The sequence below is a fragment of the Taudactylus pleione genome, unplaced genomic scaffold (assembly GCF_031769625.1).
Source record: "Taudactylus pleione unplaced genomic scaffold, aTauple2 ptg000240l, whole genome shotgun sequence".
In the NCBI taxonomy this organism is placed as follows: Eukaryota; Metazoa; Chordata; class Amphibia; order Anura; family Myobatrachidae; genus Taudactylus; species Taudactylus pleione.
The window spans coordinates 646,413-669,749 of NW_028284642.1; the positions used below are offsets into that span (position 1 = coordinate 646,413).

The following is a 23,337-nucleotide window of genomic DNA, read 5'->3' on the forward strand; positions in this document are numbered from 1 at the left end:
CATGGAGCCCAGTAACCTCATCGCCGAGTGTAAGGACACTCGGCGGCTGTGCAGACAACTGCGCACCCTTGACTGTAAAGCAGAGATCTTGTCCTCCGTCACGAAGATCCTTTGCTGTCCTGAGTCCAATAAGGCTCCAAGATGCAGAATCCTCCGAGACGGGATTAGAGTGGACTTCTGCCAGTTGATTAGCCAGCCGTGCCGTTGCAGCAGTGCAATGGTCAGGTCCAAGTGGCGTAACAGGAGCTCTGGAGATCCTGCCACCAATAACAGGTCGTCCAAATACGGCAACATGCGGACTCCCTGCAGCCGCAGAGAAGCCGCCATGACCGCCATCACCTTGGTGAAAACCCGTGGTGCTGTTGCCAGGCCAAAAGGTAACGCCCGAAACTGGAAGTGGTCGCTGCTGATTGCGAACCTGAGGAACTGTTGATGGCGCCAAAGAATAGGGACATGCAGGTAAGCGTCCTGTATGTCCAATGACACCAAGTAGTCCCCAGGTTCCAGCGCCAGAATGATGGACCGTAGGGTCTCCATCCGAAACTTCGGGACCCGCAAAGACTTGTTGAGTGCTTTGAGGTTGAGAATCGGACGATATGACCCATTGGGTTTCTGTACCAAAAATAGATTTGAATAGAAACCCTGGCCCCTCTGGGAGAATGGAACCGCCACTATAACTCCAGCCTGGAGCATAGTGTGCAATACCTTCCGCAGCTCCGTAGCCTTGTTCCGGTCTGATGGGAGACCCGTGGTGAAGAAGCGAGCCGGGGGTCTGTGCCGGAAGGAGAGGGCGTATCCGTGAGAAACCACCTCCAGAACCCAAGTGTCTGTCGTAGTGGTCGACCAACACTGGGCGAACTGTAGCAGGCGGCCTCCCACCCTGGGATCCCCCAAAGGGAGGCCCGGACCGTCAGGCCGCAGGCTTGTCATCTGGCTTGGGGGCCGGACGTCTGGTACTCCATGCCTGCTTCCGGGGCTTGACCGATTTCTTAGGGCCAGCCTGTCGAGGAAACGACTGTGGTTTGGGCCTGCCCTGGGCCCTAGATGACCGAAAGGACGATGGTCCCGAACCAGAAAGAGCAGCGGCCGACGGGAGACAGGCAGATTTGGCTGCCGCCAGCGTGGCCACAATCTTATCCAGATCCGGACCGAAGAGAACTTCTCCGGTAAACGGCAACGCTTCCAGACCTTTCTTGGAATCTGCGTCCGCCTTCCAGGATCGCAGCCACAAGGTGCGACGAGCAGCTACCGCTGCTGAAGAAATTCTAGACACCAGAGTACTAATGTCTAGAGCCGCCTCGTTGATGTAGGTGGCCGAATCACGGAGATTGCCAATCAACTCCGCCTGATCGGCCGGACAGTCGGATTCAAAAGAAGCCTCTAATGAATCCGCCCAGCGCTCCATCGCTCTGGCAACCCAGCAAATGGCCATAGCCGGCCGTGCTGCCCCCCCTGCAAGGGAATAAGCGGACTTCAGGCAGATTTCTACCTTGCGGTCCGTAGCATCCTTAAGGGAGGACATGGATGGCATCGGCAATGTGGCACTACGGACAAGACGGGTCACGTGAGAATCCACCTGTGGAGGGGATTCCCACTTCGCAAAATAATTATCCGCGAACGGATAAGCCACCGCCAGGTGTCTCTGCGGCTGGTATCTTTTGCCAGGTTGTTTCCACGCCTCCTCTAAATGGTCCACCAACTGACCCGAAAGAGGAAAGACTGTGGCATCGCCCTTCACATCTTTGAAAAAGGCATACTTAGATTTAGCCGCTGGGGGAACTTCGTCCTCAATCACCAAGGCTGTGCGGACCGCCTGAATAAGCCCAGGAATATATACTTTGGACTTAGCATCAGCGTCCTTAGTATGGAGAGGTTCCTGATCGTAAGGATCTAGAATCTCCCCATCATCAGACGTCCCTTCGTCATCCTCATAAGGAGCGGACAGAGACGCCACCGGCCTTTTATGAGACCGCATCACAGACTCCCCTTGCAACACATCCGACAAGTGCTGTACAGAACTCGTCAGGGAGTTAACCCACGCTGGCTCCTGAGAACCCGGGAGCGGGGAAATAGGGAGACTGTGGGGTACCACCAATTGTCGTGGGAACCCCTGCATGGGTGACGACACCACAGACTGCTGGGACAAACCCATCGGAGTAAACGCGGGCTGCGGAGCTAACTGGCCCACTAAAGCTGTTAACGCCTGAGCGAAACAAGCCCAGGGCGGCTCCTGTACCGGTGCTGTAACCGTAATAGGCCGCGCCATGGACAAACACTGCCGGCAAAGGCCCTCCGCGCTACCCTCCCCCTCCGCTAACGGTACTTTGCACGTGGTACACTGTAGCCGGAGGGGAAAATCACTTTCAGACATGATGGCACCACGTATGTGACCTCTCTCACCAATTAAGTATTAAATAGGCGAGAGACCACCCTGCAGCACCGCACCGCAAGGGCTTTAGCAGAAAGAACAGGGACAGTAATAAAGCTGACAGTTTAGATGAAGAAAAGATTACAGGCAGCAGCGCTAGCACAGTCACATACAATGCAGAGAAATAACAATTCCTGCACTAACAGCGCTGATCACTCAACTACACAGACACAGGGCCTGGTAGGACACAGCGCTGCATACACAGACCTGACCACAGCGGAGGAGAGGTATGCGGGGGGACCCAGACCACGATGCTTCCGTCCAGCGCTTCCAGCAGCGTTCACCATGCGTTCTGGAGAAGATGGCCGCCGAGGAGCAGAGAGGAGGCTGGCCTGGGGGAGGAGCGCTGCCACAGGACCAGTCGGCAGCATGCAGAGAGGGCTGTGTGCAGCGGGGGAGGCGCCGGCTGTGAGACAGGGAAGGCGCGCTCCCCTGGCATGCATTTAACCCCTGGGACGCCGCAGCGCTACCGCTCTGCTGCGGTCCGCTGTCCCAGGGGGTAGTGGAAGCGCAGGTTGGTCGCCTGGCTCCACGCTGCAGCCAGCCCCCAGGGAGCCCCCTGCCTGGGGACTTAGGACCATGTGATCAGCGGGGACCCACCGCGGGACCCCGCTGCTTACCTCTGTCCCCCTTGAATCCGGCCATGGTCCGGAGCATCTGGGGTCACCGCTAGCTGTGACCCCAGACGCCCACCAGCATCCCCTGATCAGTACCGGCGTTCTGGTACCGGCGGGGTGTAGGGAAGACAGCATGGACGTCAGGACTGACTGTCCATGCTGTACATCCAGTTGTGCAGCCACAGCTGCATGAAGAATAAGCTTCAGGGGCTCTTCTAGCCCCCACTCCAACAGGTGCACCCGACTCCGGCCGGGCACCAAACTAAACTGAGGTGCCTTGGCCCGGGGGCGGGGTATAGGAGGGGGACCTAGTGCATCCTGGGAGGCTGAAAGCTTAACTCTTTGGTGCCCTGCGACTGACGTCACACCTATACCCCAAGGTATCCTGTGGATACCCTATGGACCCTGAAGTAGAAAGAGGTATAATACAGCAGTGTGTCAGCAGGAGAGACCAGTCTGTACATGTCACAGCAGCTGCTGAGAACCCCCTGAGAGTACAGCTTCTGCTCCCAAGGAATTCTGTCATCAGGGTGTCACTATTTATACTGCTGCAGGTCGTGGGATACCTGTGCTGAGATAGAGGTATAATACAGCAGTGTGTCAGCAGGAGAGACCAGTCTGTACATGTCAGAGCAGCTACTGAGTACCCCCTGAGAGTACAGCTTCCGCTCCCAAGGCAATCTGTCGTCAGGGTGTCACTATTTATACTGCTGCAGGTCCCAGGAATACCTGTGCTGAGATAGAAGTATAATACAGCAGTGTGTCAGCAGGAGAGACCAGTCTGTACATGACACAGCAGCTACTGAGAACCCCTTGAGAGTACAGCTTCTGCTCCCAAGGCAATCTGTCATCAGGGTGTCACTATACTGCTGCAGGTCCCGGGAATACCTGTGCTGAGATAGAGGTATAATACAGCAGTGTGTCAGCAGGAGAGACCAGTCTGTACATGTCAGAGCAGCTACTGAGAACCCCTTGAGAGTACAGCTTCCGCTCCCAAGGCAATCTGTCATCAGGGTGTCACTATTTATACTGCTGCAGGTCCCGGGAATACCTGTGCTGAGATAGAGGTATAATACAGCAGTGTGTCAGCAGGAGAGACCAGTCTGTACATGTCAGAGCAGCTACTGAGAACCCCTTGAGAGTACAGCTTCTGTTCCCAAGGCAATCTGTCATCAGGGTGTCACTATTTATACTGCTGCAGGTCCCGGGAAAACCTGTGCTGAGATAGAGGTATAATACAGCAGTGTGTCAGCAGGAGAGACCAGTCTGTACATGTCAGAGCAGCTACTGAGAACCCCTTGAGAGTACAGCTTCTGCTCCCAAGGAATTCTGTCATCAGGGTGTCACTGTTTATACTGCTGCCAGTCCCGGGAATACCTGTGCTGAGATAGAGGTATAATACAGCAGTGTGTCAGCAGGAGAGGCCAGTCTGTACATGTCACAGCAGCTACTGAGAACCCCCTGAGAGTACAGCTTCCGCTCCCAAGGCAATCTGTCATCAGGGTGTCACTATTTATACTGCTGCAGGTCCCGTGAATACCTGTGCTGAGATAGAGGTATAATACAGCAGTGTGTCAGCAGGAGAGACCAGTCTGTACATGTCAGAGCAGCTACTGAGAACCCCCTGAGAGTACAGCTTCTGCTCCCAAGGAATTCTGTCATCAGGGTGTCACTATTTATACTGCTGCAGGTCCCGGGAATACCTGTGCTGAGATAGAGGTATAATACAGCAGTGTGTCAGCAGGAGAGACCAGTCTGTACATGACACAGCAGCTACTGAGAACCCCTTGAGAGTACAGCTTCTGCTCCCAAGGCAATCTGTCATCAGGGTGTCACTATTTATACTGCTGCAGGTCCCGGGAATACCTGTGCTGAGATAGAGGTATAATACAGCAGTGTGTCAGCAGGAGAGACCAGTCTGTACATGTCACAGCAGCTACTGAGAACCCCCTGAGAGTACAGCTTCTGCTCCCAAGGAATTCTGTCATCAGGGTGTCACTATTTATACTGCTGCAGGTCCCGGGAATACCTGTGCTGATAGAGGTATAATACAGCAGTGTGTCAGCAGGAGAGACCAGCCTGTACATATCAGAGCAGCTACTGAGAACCCCTGAGAGTACAGCTTCCGCTCCCAAGGCAATCTGTCATCAGGGTGTCACTATTTATACTGCTGCCGGTCCCGGGAATACCTGTGCTGAGATAGAGGTATAATACAGCAGTGTGTCAGCAGGAGAGACCAGCCTGTACATATCAGAGCAGCTACTGAGAACCCCCTGAGAGTACAGCTTCCGCTCCCAAGGCAATCTGTCATCAGGGTGTCACTATACTGCTGCAGGTCCCGGGAATACCTGTGCTGAGATAGAGGTATAATACAGCAGTGTGTCAGCAGGAGAGACCAGTCTGTACATGTCACAGCAGCTACTGAGTAACCCCTGAGAGTACAGCTTCCGCTCCCAAGGCAATCTGTCATCAGGGTGTCACTATTTATACTGCTGCAGGATAGAACCGCCCTGAATATCTGGTCTTTAATTCTGACACACAGACACCAGACATGTCCTAGGTGAGACGTATATTCAACATAAGCCTTTCCACAACTGGATGGAAAGTTAATATGTCAATGCTATCACTGTGAAATCTTACCAAATGTACTTATCAGACATATTGCTTAAAGTCCAATATAGAATGTGGTCAAGCGCTTCTAATTTGTAACCAAAGCAGCTTCCTTAAACATACTAAATTGTCTTAAATTATGTGTGGTATAAATAAATAAAAAGTTTAATATATATATATATATATATATATATATATATATATATATCTCTCTCTAGGTCCTTGAAAAAGTTACTCATTGTAGCAAAACATGTTGGTGAAGGAAGGCCCCCAGCAACAGTGATTTTACTCTCTCGTGGAGACTCCCCTGGGAGTCTCCACGACACACCGCTGACAGCATGTTTGCTGGCTGCACTGACTGTGAACAGAAGATCACTAGGTAGGGTAAGACAGGGAAAGTTTTTCAGTACTTAATGTGCCGGACCCCGAGAGGTAAATCACCACATTCATACAAAAGGCGCTATAAACCTCTTCTAAGTGTGCATTTTATGTGTGTCCTAATAACTGAATACACCCTGCAGATCCGTTATTATACATTTATTTTATTTATATATATTTTCTTAAGTTTATATATATATATATATATTATATATATATGTTTTACTTTTTTTTTGTTTTTACTTATTTAGATGTTTTACTTTTTCTTTTGTTTTACTTATTTATTTATTTTTTGCTATTACTTTAAGCATATTTATTGTATTTATTACACTTAATTTATAGCGCTTTCTGGTACCACACATAAAGTCCAATATAACTTCTATTGTGTAAAACAGATTCATATTTAATCTTTCTACATTGGTTAGTTACAAAGTGACATCTAACACTCCGGTTATTCATGTCTCCACATCCGCAGTTCTGCTAGAGAGCATTTCAAAGCCCACATAGGAATTATATGTACAGAGAAGACCATTTGGTGTCTCTAAGTGGAACAAAAGCTATAAAACACGTAAAATGACATATCATGAAGCTATAAATGACCACATGAGGACAATACATCTGGTGAGTTACACATACCGGTATTTCATCTTAGTCTACGACACTGCGCAGATTTCCTGGTGATTCGCCTGTCTGAGAAGTTATCAGCAGTCAATGATTGGCACTGAGCACTGACTTCCAAGGCCGCTGCCTGCGAGAAGAACAGGGAACTTACAGGGGATTCCACCATGTGTTCACCCCCCACCTACGCCTCCCCCACATAAGCACTTCACCCTTAGGGCTATTTCACAGTTGCCGGTGTTCACCGGCTGGCAAAAATCCAGGCGTTTTTTTTTCCTGTGGATATTTTCTTTTCGCACACAATGGTTTGTGCCGTCTGTGTTGATTTTTTCGTGTGTATTTTTTCCCCCAATATTTTACATTGAAACCGTGGACGCCAGCCGTCCCTGTCAGTGGATATTCCCGTCAGTAACGTGGCAACCGTGCCGTGTCTGTGCCGTCTGAAAGGGCCCATTTATTTACACACTTTAATAAAAATAATACACGGCAAAATAAACGGGCAGTTTGGTGAAAACCGGCGTGTGAGAATTAGCCCTTAGTCCCAATAATTACCACCAGTACCTGCTGGTCAGTGCCTGTAATGATCTATGGGCAACTGCCAGGTGCTGCTATAAGCAGGTGTTGGGGTCCCAAATAGTAATGAGGGATAAGGGTGGACTGGTAACAAAGGAAAGACCCTAGAACGTGGCAGTTCATGCCCTTCTGTAACTGCCAGCAAAAACTAGACAAGCGCCATCGCTGAGCTGCCCCCGGGGCAGCAGGTTTACGTGAAGGTGGGATGTGCATCATGTGTCATCACCTAACGTTATAAACACTAACCAGTGTGAAGCCACCCTCATGCAACCTGGTCATCTGAGTGGCCACTTACATGATGAGCTGACCAGAGGGACTGCAGCATAAATCCTCAGGGGAGCAGACACATCCTCCATCTATCGCCGGACAAGCAATGCTGGACAACCAGCGCAGAGGCTACAGCGCATGACATGCTTTCCTGAGCAGCCTCACAATCATTGGGCACCGAGGAGTCATATCTAGGGCTTACACTGAACCTCATTAGACCAATCCATTTATGGTCTCACAAGTTATATCTATGGATATCATTGGCCTGTACTGTGAGAAGCATTCGGTGGAGGTACAGTTCAGGCCTAAAGTACAGTGGGTGTAAACCAATTGCTGTGTCTTAGAGATCCTCTAGTGCCAGTGGTGGAACTTGTGAGTGGTGGGCACAGGTGCAAAAATTTGCTTTGGGCCCCCCTCCTCCGCCCTACTCCAAGTTCAAAGTGCAGTGGGTGACAGAGAGAAGTAGTGGGTGACAAGGAGAGATAACAGGCAGTGGGTGACAGGGAAGAGGGTGAGAGGTGACAGGGAGAAGCAAGGGGAGACAGAGAGAGAGTGACAGGGGGAGGGAGAGGCAGTGGGTGACAGGGAGAGGCAGTGAGTGACAGGGAGAGGGTGACAGGGAGTGGGTGACAGGGAGAGGGTGACAGGGAGAGGGTGACAGGGAGAGGGTGACAGGGAGAGGGTGCAGGCAGTGGGTGACAGGGAGAGGGTGCAGGCAGTGGGTGACAGGGAGAGGGTGACAGGGAGAGGGTGCAGGCAGTGGGTGACAGGGAGAGGGTGACAGGGAGAGGGTGACAGGGAGAGGGTGACAGGGAGAGGGTGCAGGCAGTGGATGACAGGGAGAGGGTGACAGGGAGAGGGTGACAGGCAGTGGGTGACAGGGAGAGGGTGCAGGCAGTGGGTGACAGGGAGAGGGTGCAGGCAGTGGGTGACAGGCAGTGGGTGACAGGGAGAGGGTGACAGGGAGAGGGTGACAGGGAGAGGGTGACAGGGAGAGGGTGACAGGGAGAGGGTGACAGGCAGAGGGTGACAGGGAGAGGGTGACAGGGAGAGGGTGACAGGGAGAGGGTGACAGGCAGTGGGTGACAGGGAGAGGGTGATAAGAAGAGGTGACAGGCAGTGGGTGACATGGAGATGCAGGGGGTGCCCCACACAATATGCCACACAGGGTACTCCCCAGCAGCAGCCTCCTCAGGCAGCCGGCAGAGCAGCAGTCTCAGCCTCACAATGAGTCACACCCATGAGGCTGCGCTGCTGCTGGGTCAGAGGAGCATGTGATGGGCTCCTCCAATCAGTGCTCAGCTCATGCTCCTCTGACCCCACTGCAGAGACTACTGGGGTATATTACCCGGATGTGCCCTGCAGTGCTGAGCCTGACTGCCCTGTGCCGTGGTCCTCTCTGCGGGATGTAGTCATGTGAGTCAGGTCACAATCCCGACAGATGAATGCCAGCTAGGGATTTATGATAGGCATCGAAATACTGACGCCTATCATAATCCCGACGCTGGAACGCCGAGGACGAAACCCGCACGAAGGCAAGTCCGAGGCGCCCTTAGCGTTTGTCGTGGGGGGTGGGTTAGGATTAGGGAGTCTAGAGGGGTTAGGTTTGGTGGGGGGAGATTAGGGTTAGGCACCCCTAGAGGGGAGGGTTAGGCACTCCCAGGGAAAGGTTAGGGTTAGGCAAATAGGGGGGGGGGACAGGGTACTTATCTGCCTCTTTCGGGATCTTGATCCTGTCGTGCATCCACTCTTGGCATTTCAATCCAATTCCCTCTCTGCGTGTAGCTGCCGGCCGGCTCAGTCACAGCCTTGATGACTGCCCAGTAAGCAGCTACACTGCAGCCTGCCATTTACAAATGGCGCCAGGCCGTGTGGACGCCTATATTGCGGCGGGCCCCGTGTATGTAAATAAGCCATAGATTACAGACAATAAGTATTTTACAACAAACACAATGAATATTAAAAAATAATACACTTTATTCAGTGTTCGCTTTATAGCACAACGGGTCTCACATTTTGTGCATGGTGCCATTTTATACGGTGGTTCTCGATTGGTTTATTCATAAAAAAAACTTAATTGTGTTGAAATTTGACCATATCTGGGGCTCCTGGAATGTTCGTCATTACAGTTTGGACATTGGTGTGGGAGACACCTCCACGTCCGGGGTACAGACACTTGGGGACCCCTTCAGTTACTTCTGCACTTTGTGGCGAGTGTAGCCCATTTACTGTCACGTGTGGTTAGTGTTTTGTTCATAGCTCATGTGACCAGGTATCCTTGCCGGCTACTTTGGTTTGCAAATGTGACTTACTGTCAGCAATGGGGAAGCAAACGGACTAAATCCTGACTGTCTAATCCCGGCAAGGCACTAAAGACAGGCATCGAAATCCCGACGCTTGTCATTAGACCCATGCCGGGAGCCCGACAAGCCGATCGAAGGTAAGCCAGGCGCGGACAGCCGCGGGGGGTGGGGGGAGGTTTAGGTTAGAGGCTCCTGGGGGGGACTTAGGGTTAGGCACCCCCCCCCCCCAGGAGGGTTAAGTTTAGGCTAGGGGAAGGGAGGGTTAGGCACCCCCCTGGGAGGTTAGGGTTAGGCTAGGGGATGAGCGGGTTAGGGGATAGGCACCCCCGGGGGGAGACTTAGGGTTAGGCTGCGTGAAAGTGGGGGTTAGGTTAGCTATACTTACCTTAATGGGTGATCGGGATTTTCACCCTTGCCGGGCTGCCGCTGTCTGTATTACAACCGCTGGCGGTATTACCGATTCCCAGCAATGTAACAATGAAGTTAATGTCTGTATGTTCTATACTTTTGAAGAGGACTATTTATGTCTCTTTTTGGGGGTAGCGGGACCTTTTTGTTTTATTTTTGGTTCTTTTATATTTCATAAAATAAAACTTAATAAAAATAAACGTGATTTAAAAAAAAATATATATATATGTATGTATGTATTGTTTACAAGCGCTGTGTAGCCATTTTTGAACGGCCTATATAATGTTAAGGGAGCTGACATTGTTAAAGAGACCAATGCCTGCACTGTAATTTAATTATATACACCCCACCAGTCTCCATTTTTAAATAAATGTCAAGACAATTCATCTCAGAAAGAGGTTTGACTTAAGACAATGTGGTCATGCCTCGGATCATGAGTATAGTGTCCCAATTTTGTAGTAGGTGTTATTCCGAAATTGCTTATTTGTAACTATAAATAAAATTTTAAGAATGGTAAGTGCCCCACAGTCAGCTCCTAACTGTGAAGCCGGAATTTTACTATATATGCTCCAGACTTAAAATGTAAACAGGAATTTGACATTAGTTCTATTTTATAGATAACCCACCAATGTCTGCTTTCCTTTTCAGGTTCACCATATTCTAGGATGCAATATACTCATTCCAAGCATCTTACCTGTTCTGAAGGCCTGGCTACAGCTTCTCCAGAAGGGACATCTTCTGACTGAGCACTCGATGAATTATCAGCAGTTCTTCCAGGTCTGTCCTGGTCTCTGTCCGGTTCTGTATACACAGACCCATCACTGTCTTCATCGCTCTCCTCCATCTTCATCTTCGCTGATTTACTTTTAGCTGGTGGGTAAATGGCCAACAATCCTGGGAAGGTGAAAGCAGAGAGGAATCGCTGCTTGAGTATGTGGTACGCCGGGTTATCCTTCAGTTTCTGTTCCACCAGGTCATTGAGGATCTCCTGCTGTCTACTAGAGGTCATGGTCTCTACATCCTCAACATGAGGAAGGAGCTTAAAGGCGAACTCTTCCAAAGCTTTCTTCTGTAAAAGAATCCTAGAAAGTGTTTTCAGAGTGCAAATAGAAGGTGGCAAATAAGCCATGCCACTCTTTACTGATGGCACTTCTACTCCTCTCCCTCCCTGAAGCCACTCTTTCACACTGGCTTCCTCTTCCAAGGAGATGAGGCTCACATCTAACATGTTCTTCTTAGCGCTCGCTGCAGAGGTCTGGGTAGAGTTGCTCTGAATTGGATTGGGCTTTCCATTCTCTGATACTTTCACTGCACTTACTTTAGGATCATCCGAGGAGGGCAAGAGTTTTGCAATTCTAACAACAGGATATTTCTTTGGTGTCAGGGTGAATTGACATGACCTGTTGGATACATTTGGTGCAGAGGCTATGATTGGCAAATGAGGCACAGCCGGTGGAACAAGATGTACATCGGCAGTAGGCATCGCCGTAACTTCCTGTGATAAAGAGCTTTTGGCAGCGAGCAAAGCTTCATTGTTACTCTTATTTAAATCTACTGGCACTTCTGAGACTTTGCAAACAGAGGTTTCATTTGTAGAAGTTTTAATGGCTCTTGCTTGCAGTGATGTGGAGACATCTCTGGTGACCTGATTGATGGGTGGCTGGGTTGGACTAGAAAAACTTAACGCTTGAGATGGAAATGGGACAAGACTTTGAGGAGTAACCAACCAAGTCACAGGAGTTGGGCTACTGTTGGCTGCAGGGTTCCTTGCCGTGTGAAAGAGCTGTAAAGAAGCTTGCTGTGAAATAACAGTTTGTGAACCTGCGATGGCCTGGGAAGGAGATGAACCACGGGATACTTTACTGTTTAGACTTTCCGGGGCTTTGGTAGTTAGAGACACAGGTACATTTCTCCCAGCACCCTTCCCAGGTCTCTTTGTGGAACCATCACTTGCTGATGATATCTGGCTGACCGCTTTGTTATTTGGTAGAATAACCTTGCCTGCTGTCAATGTTATAAAGGGCATGACTGGCCAGACAGCATTTTGTGTATTGGGTGAAGCCATGTTAATCACCATGGGCTGCGGTTGTCCTACTGGTCTGGGTTGCTGTTGAATGAGCATCTGTGGTGGAACTAGGATGTTTGGAGACAGGACACCTGCATTTTGGCTGGCCTTCTTGGCTCTCAATTGCCGCATTCGCTTTTCCATTAATAACTCGTAGACGGTTTTTGGCTTCTGTGTGGCACCAGGAGCACTGACTTTGGGAGCAGGCTTGCTTGGTGGAGAAACACAAGGTTTTCCTTGGGGTGTAGGTTTACTGTCAGGTCGTAGCTGTGGAGCTTTGGCCTTTGGTTCTTGTTTGTTAAAAGAACTGACTGAAAAAAATTAGATATGTCCATTAAATATAGATAGTTTTCTATTTATAGGGTACCACAATGGTTCTGTACATAGGGGACAGGATTTACACCAAGTTACATGTGTACAATAGCTGCCCTAAGTATAAACAATAAGGAACTAGTTACAGAGAAATAAAACTGGTGCAAATTAGAACATGCTTCACCCTGTAAGCTGTAAGGATATTAGGATACTAGGTTAGACCACAATTAGGAAAGGGGTTAGATCACAATTCTAAAATTCACAACAACTTAAATTAGACAACAACTTACATTATTCCGTATAATGCCCAGCAATTGGTCTATTAAGGCCCCAGGAATAACTAAACCAAAAGATACAGTATAGTTGGATATGTCTGGGCTTGGGAATGGATGAAGCCTGGAGCAGAGCGCAGAGAAAGGATGTCACTTAAAGTTTCCTAATGCGAGATACCAGTGTATAATCAGCGTGTTCTGATGTCAGAGCAGATTTTATATTATGTACAGAAATGTCTGTGGGCTATGACCTGTATACAATAATCTGGTATCACAGGGTAAACGTCACCATGTGTAGGGGGTATGGTCTGGCCGGGAATGGAGTAGGACGCTAGTCCTGTACTCTCCAGAAGCATTATCCTGCTTATATCTCCAGTAGCTGGTGTGGACCTCTTTGAAGGACTCTCGTCTGCTCCAGCAATTGGTCTGAGGTCTGGGTGTGTGCTAATAGCTTCGGCTATGGTGTCTCCCTCTCCCCTGCTCCGGAGCTTGTGTTGTGGCCCCTGCCTGGGTCTAGCGTGGGGCTGCTATTACCCCCGCTGCCAACGCTAGTGTGACTACCTGGCCTCTCTTCAAGGCTCCCTGCTGGACTTCTGTGGCTGGGAAATGTCGTTGAGGCTGACGTCTACTGCCTGCCGCCCTCATCACCTTCTTGCCCCTGATACTCTGAGCTGCTACCACATGACACTGGGGTGAGTTCAGGCTGCTGGGGCCTGTGGTGTCTCCCTACTTACCTTCGGGATCCCGGTGGCGCCGGTAATATAAGCGACGACATCCCGACCGCCGGAATGCCAAACGTATCCGCTTGGGGGTATGGTCATACAGGGTGACCATACCTGGTCACCCTGTATGACCATAACCCCAACCGAATACGTTCGGCATCCTGGCGGTCGGGGACACATACCTGGTCTCTTCTGCTATGTTTTGGAGATAATAGCTAGTGTATGATTTGGAGATAATAGCTAGTGGATGATATGGAGATAATAGCTAGTGTATGATTTGGAGATAACAGCTAGTGTATGATTTGGAGATAATAGCTAGTGTATGATTTGGAAATAATAGCTAGTGTATGATTTGGAGATAACAGCTAGTGTATGATATGGAGATAATAGCTAGTGTATGATTTGGAGATAATAGCTAATGTATGATTTGGAGATAATAGCTAGTGTATGATTTGGAGATAATAGCTAGTGTATGATTTGGAGATAACAGCTAGTGTATGATATGGAGATAATAGCTAGTGGATGATTTGGAGACAACAACAAGAGATATGGTAAGAACTTACCTTTGTTATCTCTGTTTCTACGAAGTCCATAGGGTCCACAGGGTTGACCTTGGGGTATAGCTGGATCTGGATCCATGGGCACCACGCAGTTAAAGCTTTAGCTGCTCCCAGGATGCACTTGGGTCCGTCCTCCTCTATACCCCGCCCCCGGCCACAGCACCTCAGTTGGTAAGCAGCCAAGGCCGGAGGAGGAGACTAAACAGAGAGAAGGAAGACTGGAACACACAAGAAACCATACTCACAGAAATGGGAGACGGAAAACCGGTGACCAGCCACACAGCCCATTTGAAGCCAGGTGCGTCAGGGCGGGCGCCCTGTGGACCCTATGGACTTCGTAGAAACAGAGATAACAAAGGTAAGTTCTTACCATATCTCTTGTTTTCTACTTCAGGGTCCATAGGGGGTCCACAGGGTTGACCTTGGGGATGTCCCAAAGCAGTACAACTAAGGGCGGGGACGCTCCTGTGCTGAAAGGAGTACCCGGCGCCCAAAGGATGCATCCTGAGAGGCAAAGGTGTCAAACGCATAGAACCTCAAAAACGTTTGAATTGAAGACCAAGTGGCCGCCTTACACAGCTGAACAGCAGAAGCGCCACGTCTAGCAGCCCAAGAGGGACCCACAGAACGAGTGGAATGAGCCTTAACAGAGGCTGGCACAGGTAAGCCCTCCTGTGCATAAGCCTCACAAATAACGGAACGAAGCCAACGGGCTAACGTTTGTTTGTTGGCAGGCCAACCCCTCTTGTGAAAACCAAAGAGGATAAACAAGGAATCAGACTTCCTAACCGAAGCTGTCCGGTCTACATAAATTCTAAGCGCCCGGACCACATCTAAGGAAGTCTCACCAGCTGAAAGATCAGGGGACTGAAAAGCTGGCACAACAAGTTCCTGATTAATATGGAACTTCGAGACCATTTTGGGCAAAAACTCAGGACGAGTGCGGAGCACCGCTCTGTCCTGGTGAAAAATCAGGAAAGGAGGGCGACAGGAAAGCGCCCCCAATTCAGACACCCTCCTGGCCGAAGCAATTGCCAGGAGAAAAACCGTCTTAAATGTCAGCCACTTGAGCTCCACCGCCTCAAGAGGCTCAAACGGAGGACCCTGCAGGACCCGTAGCACCACCGCCAAGTCCCAAGGAGCCACAGGAGGCACAAAGGGAGGCTGGATCCTGAGAACACCTTGGAAAAAGGTGTGAACGTCTGGTAGTATTGCAATCCGCCGTTGAAACCACACGGACAAGGCGGACACATGAACCTTCAGAGATGCAAGGCGTAAGCCGAGATCCAATCGTGACTGAAGAAATTCCAAGATCCTAGAAACTCGGAACACCTGAGGATCATAATGTCTGGACTCACACCACTGAAAGTAAGTGTGCCACACTCTGTGATAAATCCGTGCTGAAGCAGGCTTGCGTGCCCTGAGCATGGTACCAATAACCGAACTGGAGAAGCCCCGAGACCTCAAGACGGTTGTCTCAAGAGCCACGCCGTCAAAGACAGCCGACCCAGATCCGGGTAAAGGCAGGGCCCCTGAGACAACAGGTCCCGACGCTGAGGAAGAAGGTATGGAGCGTCGATGGAGAGGCTCCTGAGATCGGAGTACCAAGGACGTCTGGGCCACGCCGGAGCTACCAGCACGAGCATGCCGCCGTCCTGCTTGAATTTCCGCAGAACCCGAGGAAGCAGGGATATCGGAGGAAACAGATACGCCAGGTGAAACGTCCATTTCACCGACAGCGCGTCCACCAGACTTGCACCTGCGTCTCTTGTCCTTGACCCGTAAACGGGCAACTTGTGATTGTGACGGGAGGCCATCAAGTCCAGCTCCGGCAGTCCCCACCTGTCCACGAGTAGCTGAAACACCTCTGGGTGAAGCGACCATTCCCCGGGATGCACGTCGTGACGGCTGAGGAAGTCCGCCTCCCAATTGAGGACTCCGGGGATGAAGACCGCCGAGATCGCTGGAATGTGACCCTCCGCCCAAGTCAGGATACGAGACACCTCCGACATCGCTGCCTGACTGCGAGTTCCGCCTTGGTGATTGATATACGCCACCGTGGTGGCGTTGTCGGACTGCACCTGTACCGCCCTTCCGTGAAGAGCGGGGCCGGACAACTGCAGGGCCCTGAATACTGCCCGCAGTTCCAGGATGTTGATGGGGAGAAGTGCTTCTTCCGCTGACCAACGACCCTGAAGCGACAAAGAGCCGGTCACTGCCCCCCAACCCCGGAGACTGGCATCCGTCGTGAGCAGGACCCAGTCCGGGATCCAAAATGGGCGCCCCTCGACAAGATGAGCTGTCTGAAGCCACCAAGCCAAAGATAGCCGAACGTCCGGAGACAACACCAGCACCTGAGAGCGGATCCGGTGAGGTAACCCGTTCCATTCTGATAGAATCAGCCCCTGCAGGGGCCGGGAATGGAACTGGGCAAATTCCACCATGTCGAATGTCGACACCATGGACCCCAGAACTCTCATAGCCGAATGGACCGACAGGCGGCAACGGCTCAGGCAACTGCGTATCCGCAGCTGTAGGGAGGCGACCTTCTCCGGAGTCAGGAAGATCCTTTGCTGACGCGAATCCAGCAGGGCTCCCAAATGAACCATCCGCTGTGATGGAATCAGGGAGGACTTTTTCCAATTTATCAACCACCCGTGTGCTTGCAGGCAAGCGATCGTCAGGTGGAGATGTTGAAGCAGTACCTCCGGGGAGCTCGCCAGCAACAGGAGGTCGTCCAGGTACGGCAGCAGCCGTACATTCTGGTTCCGAAGATGTGCGGCCATGACCGCCATAATCTTCGTGAACACCCTCGGTGCCGTGGAGAGACCAAAGGGTAGGGGACAACGACCTAGTAGGGAGAGCAGTCGGGACCGACAGACGGTCCGCAATAGACACCAGCACTTGAGAAAACATCGCCCACGGTGGTTCCTGCGCCAGAGAAGGTCTGGATGGGCCAGGAGCCACCTGGCATCGACTACACAGGCCATCCTGTGACAAATCCTCCCTATCTACTCCTGCAGAACAGCGTCCGCAGGAGGCCAACACCGGAGCCACTGAGCGCTCAACCTCCTCGTCTGACATGACAGAATATATTATATATCTGGCACCAGGGTAGAAGTAAAACGCACTCACCGGTGTGCTGAACAACAGCCCACAATATGGCACTGAGTAGCACACAACTGTATGTGACGGACCTCACAAATACGTGATCTATATAAGTGAGGTCAGTAGAAACGCCCCTCCCCCACACACCTGTAGGGCTTGTAGGAGAAGTAAAGGGATAGGTATAAGCTGACAGTAAGTAGAAAATAAGCACAGACAGGCAGCACTAGCAAAAGTCACATACCATGCAGGAAGATATACTCACTGCACCTTTCCACTACAATCAACCTGCCCAGATTCAGTGTCTGGGAGGGCTATAGTGCTGTGTATGCTGTCCTTAATCAGGGGAGAAATACACAGGGGGACCGGTCCGCGTGCTCCCTGAAGATCTGCGCTGCCACTGTGAGAAAATGGCCGCTGGAGACCTCAGAGGAGGAGTGGCCGAGTAGCTGCAGCTCAGCGACGCCAGACTCCGTGCTGAAAGGCGCGCTGAGCTGAGGGGAGGAGCCGCTGACAGGGAAGGCTTCCTCCCCTGGCTAGCATATTAACCCCAGGGCTTGCCGGCATCCCGCTTGCCATATATCCCTGGTGGTCTAGTGGTCCCACGGGTTATTCCTCCTCAGAGGGGGAGCCCGCCGCCACCGCTAGCGGCCCCCGGTCTGTCCCCTAGGACCGGGGGCAAAGGACTGCATCTGCAGGCAAAACCCGCGAGCCGCCGCTAATCGGCGACTCGCGGCTTACCTTGTCCCCGGCGACTCCGGCAGCAGTCCAGGGAGGGACGCAGAGTCCGGCTAGTACGGACTCTGGCCTCCCGCCGCGATCCCCAGTGCAGTACTGGCGTCGCGGCGCCAGCGGGGAAGGAGAGCGGCAGCGTGGGCGTCTGCATAGACAGCCCGTCGCTGCCACACTAGAGCCTCTGTTTTAAAATAAAAATCTAACAGGCTCTTTTTTTTTTTTTTTTTTTTTAAATAGAAAGCTTTTGGGGGCTGCTCCTGCGCAGGTGACCCTACTCCGGCCGGGCACCAACTCAAACTGAGGTGCTGTGGCAGGGGGCGGGGTATAGAGGAGGACGGACCCAAGTGCATCCTGGGAGCAGCTAAAGCTTTAACTGCGTGGTGCCCATGGATCCAGATCCAGCTATACCCCAAGGTCAACCCCTATGGACCCTGAAGTAGAAAGCTAGAGTATGATTTGGAGATAATAGCTAGTGTATGATTTGGAGATAATAGCTAGTGGATGATTTGGAGATAATAGCTAGTGGATGATTTGGAGATAATAGCTAGTGGATGATTTGGAGATAATAGCTAGTGGATGATATGGAGATAATAGCTAGTGTATGATTTGGAGATAACAGCTAGTGTATGATTTGGAGATAATAGCTAGTGTATGATATGGAGATAATAGCTAGTGGATGATTTGGAGATAATAGCTAGTGGATGATTTGGAGATAATAGCTAGTGGATGATTTGGAGATAATAGCTAGTGGATGATTTGGAGATAATAGCTAGTGGATGATTTGGAGATAATAGCTAGTGGATGATTTGGAGATAATAGCTAGTGGATGATTTGGAGATAATAGCTAGTGTATGATTTGGAGATAATAGCTAGTGTATGATTTGGAGATAATAGCTAGTGTATGATTTGGAGATAATAGCTAGTGTATGATTTGGAGATAATAGCTAGTGTATGATTTGGAGATAATTGCTAGTGTATGATTTGGAGATAACAGCTAGTGGATGATTTGGAGATAATAGCTAGTGGATGATTTGGAGATAATAGCTAGTGTATGATTTGGAGATAATAGCTAGTGGATGATTTGGAGATAATAGCTAGTGGATGATTTGGAGATAATAGCTAGTGGATGATTTGGAGATAATAGCTAGTGGATGATTTGGAGATAATAGCTAGTGGATGATTTGGAGATAATAGCTAGTGGATGATTTGGAGATAATAGCTAGTGGATGATTTGATACTTTCTCTGAGTGATTGGATATTTGCTGGTTTCGTGGCAGTTTCCCATAGACCAGTTCACATCAGGGCAATTTGCTTTGGTGTTAGGTGCTGATGTACGGCGATATTGTCCTGATCCTCTCTAAAGTTATTCTCCTGGTTGTTCAGGCACCCACTTCTCCACTATTATACTGTACGGGGTTTAATATTACCTAGCAGAGATACTGATAGAGTTACTGAACATTACTGAGTCACTAGCTGCGTGTTTTATTTAATGCGTTTTGCCTTCATCAGACCTGTCACATTTATCAACTTCTGTTTGTTAGCATGTTTTCCAGAATGCCCTGTATGTTATCCTTTTATCACTGTACATTCACTAGGTCTCCCGGCTACCTTGCTTATTGTATTATTATTCTGGGTGTAATTTTAAAAGTCAATAAAAAACAAAATGGAAAAACCATCACCTATGTGTTTTATCATTCCGAGAGTCTCTTCCATACGTACTTTCCAGCTGCTGTGTGATTTTGTACTGTCCATTTACACCAACGATCTAGGTCTATGTTACATGGATGGATCGTGCACCAATTGCACTACAACCAATCCATATTACAGGTTACTAATTAGATCTGTGACGTACAAAGGCTTTTACACAACAACATACAAAAGTGTACGCAAGGCAACCATCAGCGTAATCAGTTCTGTAACGTGCGGTTTGTATTCATTCCTGGGAACAGGACAACTTTATAATCTGAAGACATTAGTCTTTATCATGCAGAAGTGTTCAGTAGAAATAATGAAATGACGATATTACATATTAGTAAAATTATTATAACTTGAGCACATTTATATGCATATTTATAGCATTTCCATATTGTGATTTAATAAAATAATTTGCATAATTTATCAGGCATAATAAGCACTTTGTATTATGTAAAAGTTCATATATAATAATAAACACATACCTAAAATGCTCTTTGGTGACAGGGGATCCTGGAAATAAGCAGAATGAAACAGTTAATAAACTCTTCTGAAATGGCCGAGAATGAAACAGATCAGGATAAAACTTGTACGGTTCCAGCAGCCATAGAACGTATGATAAATCCAATACATCGGCAGGTGACCGTGTGCTTACTTATATGGGTAGATCTAAAATGATACCTTTAATTCAGTGCAATAACCTGGTACATTGGCTGTGGCTGTTATTGAAGCTCTGATGACACATTTCAGACTGTAATTGCATCTAATACACAAAGCTATGTACAATAAAAGAACAAACCTCTCTCTGCTGAAGCAGGGAATAGCCAGGTACACTGCCCGTCCTCACCACCACCCGTATACACCACTAACACACTGCCTGGTCAGTGTATACCACATCATCACATAAAGGGTTTGTTCTTCTTAATTAATCACTATTAACGGTTTCCCTGCCAATAACAGATTGTCCCCAATAGTCTGCTCAGCGCTACAAGTGGTGCCCAGATGCCCTGTGAGATGGGAGGCAGCTGGTTTATATAGAATTCTCGCACCTGGAAAAAGTTATATCACAGATGTGTTATGATGATATAAGGATGCATTTCACACATCTGCATTGTGACCATGGGTTTTATTCCACCTTTATTCAGTAACTACAGAACCAGTGGGACTACAATGTATCATCCTATCCTGAGCAATCGAGCGTCACAAAAAACAAAAACAACAACATGGGTGGCAGTAACATATTAGTAGCCATCATTACTTCTGTAAGGGTGGTGGCAGTAACATATTAGTAGCCATCATTACTTCTGTAAGGGTGGTGGCAGTAACATATTAGTAGCCATCATTACTTCTGTAAGGGTGGTGGCAGTAACATATTAGTAGCCATCATTACTTCTGTAAGGGTGGTGGCAGTAACATATTAGTAGCCATCATTACTTCTGTAAGGGTGGTGGCAGTAACATATTAGTAGCCATCATTACTTCTGTAAGGGTGGTGGCAGTAACATATTAGTAGCCATCATTACTTCTGTAAGGGTGGTGGCAGTAACATATTAGTAGCCATCATTACTTCTGTAAGGGTGGTGGCAGTAACATATTAGTAGCCATCATTACTTCTGTAAGGGTGGTGGCAGTAACATATTAGTAGCCATCATTACTTCTGTAAGGGTGGTGGCAGTAACATATTAGTAGCCATCATTACTTCTGTAAGGGTGGTGGCAGTAACATATTAGTAGCCATCATTACTTCTGTAAGGGTGGTGGCAGTAACATATTAGTAGCCATCATTACATATGTAAGGGTGGTGGCAGTAACATATTAGTAGCCATCATTACTTCTGTAAGGGTGGTGGCAGTAACATATTAGTAGCCATCATTACTTCTGTAAGGGTGGTGGCAGTAACATATTAGTAGCCATCATTACTTCTGTAAGGGTGGTGGCAGTAACATATTAGTAGCCATCATTACTTCTGTAAGGGTGGTGGCAGTAACATATTAGTAGCCATCATTACTTCTGTAAGGGTGGTGGCAGTAACATATTAGTAGCCATCATTACTTCTGTAAGGGTGGTGGCAGTAACATATTAGTAGCCATCATTACATATGTAAGGGTGGTGGCAGTAACATATTAGTAGCCATCATTACTTCTGTAAGGGTGGTGGCAGTAACATATTAGTAGCCATCATTACTTCTGTAAGGGTGGTGGCAGTAACATATTAGTAGCCATCATTACTTCTGTAAGGGTGGTGGCAGTAACATATTAGTAGCCATCATTACTTCTGTAAGGGTGGTGGCAGTAACATATTAGTAGCCATCATTACTTCTGTAAGGGTGGTGGCAGTAACATATTAGTAGCCATCATTACATCTGTAAGGGTGGTGGCAGTAACATATTAGTAGCCATCATTACTTCTGTAAGGGTGGTGGCAGTAACATATTAGTAGCCATCATTACATCTGTAAGGGTGGTGGCAGTAACATATTAGTAGCCATCATTACATCTGTAAGGGTGGTGGCAGTAACATATTAGTAGCCATCATTACATCTGTAAGGGTGGTGGCAGTAACATATTAGTAGCCATCATTACTTCTGTAAGGGTGGTGGCAGTAACATATTAGTAGCCATCATTTCATCTGTAAGGGTGGTGGCAGTAACATATTAGTAGCCATCATTACTTCTGTAAGGGTGGTGGCAGTAACATATTAGTAGCCATCATTACTTCTGTAAGGGTGGTGGCAGTAACATATTAGTAGCCATCATTACTTCTGTAAGGGTGGTGGCAGTAACATATTAGTAGCCATCATTACATCTGTAAGGGTGGTGGCAGTAACATATTAGTAGCCATCATTACATCTGTAAGGGTGGTGGCAGTAATATATTAGTAGCCATCATTACTTCTGTAAGGGTGGTGGCAGTAACATATTAGTAGCCATCATTACTTCTGTAAGGGTGGTGGCAGTAACATATTAGTAGCCATCATTACATCTGTAAGGGTGGTGGCAGTAACATATTAGTAGCCATCATTACTTCTGTAAGGGTGGTGGCAGTAACATATTAGTAGCCATCATTACTTCTGTAAGGGTGGTGGCAGTAACATATTAGTAGCCATCATTACTTCTGTAAGGGTGGTGGCAGTAACATATTAGTAGCCATCATTACATCTGTAAGGGTGGTGGCAGTAACATATTAGTAGCCATCATTACATCTGTAAGGGTGGTGGCAGTAATATATTAGTAGCCATCATTACTTCTGTAAGGGTGGTGGCAGTAACATATTAGTAGCCATCATTACTTCTGTAAGGGTGGTGGCAGTAACATATTAGTAGCCATCATTACTTCTGTAAGGGTGGTGGCAGTAACATATTAGTAGCCATCATTACTTCTGTAAGGGTGGTGGCAGTAACATATTAGTAGCCATCATTACTTCTGTAAGGGTGGTGGCAGTAACATATTAGTAGCCATCATTACTTCTGTAAGGGTGGTGGCAGTAACATATTAGTAGCCATCATTACTTCTGTAAGGGTGGTGGCAGTAACATATTAGTAGCCATCATTACTTCTGTAAGGGTGGTGGCAGTAACATATTAGTAGCCATCATTACTTCTGTAAGGGTGGTGGCAGTAACATATTAGTAGCCATCATTACTTCTGTAAGGGTTTGCACATGCTGCACAGGTGGTGGCA

The 23,337-nt window shown here is 48.6% G+C and overlaps 1 protein-coding gene across 2 annotated transcripts in view; it reads right to left on the bottom strand.

Moving 5' to 3' along the window:
* SNAPC4 (small nuclear RNA activating complex polypeptide 4) overlaps positions 1–23,337 on the bottom strand; it is a 204,252-nt gene that overhangs the window by 25,852 nt on the left and 155,063 nt on the right. The window contains exons 21-23 of one of the 2 annotated variants that reach the window (XM_088479543.1): positions 20,151–20,178; positions 10,897–12,578; positions 6,670–6,781 (exon numbers count right to left, since the gene is read on the bottom strand). In XM_088479543.1, coding sequence (XP_088335669.1) covers positions 6,677–6,781; positions 10,897–12,578; positions 20,151–20,178 — 1,815 coding nt within the window. In that variant the 3' untranslated portion in view covers positions 6,670–6,676. The remainder of the gene's footprint in view (positions 1–6,669; positions 6,782–10,896; positions 12,579–20,150; positions 20,179–23,337) is intronic. The other variant, XM_088479544.1, reaches the window with a different exon arrangement.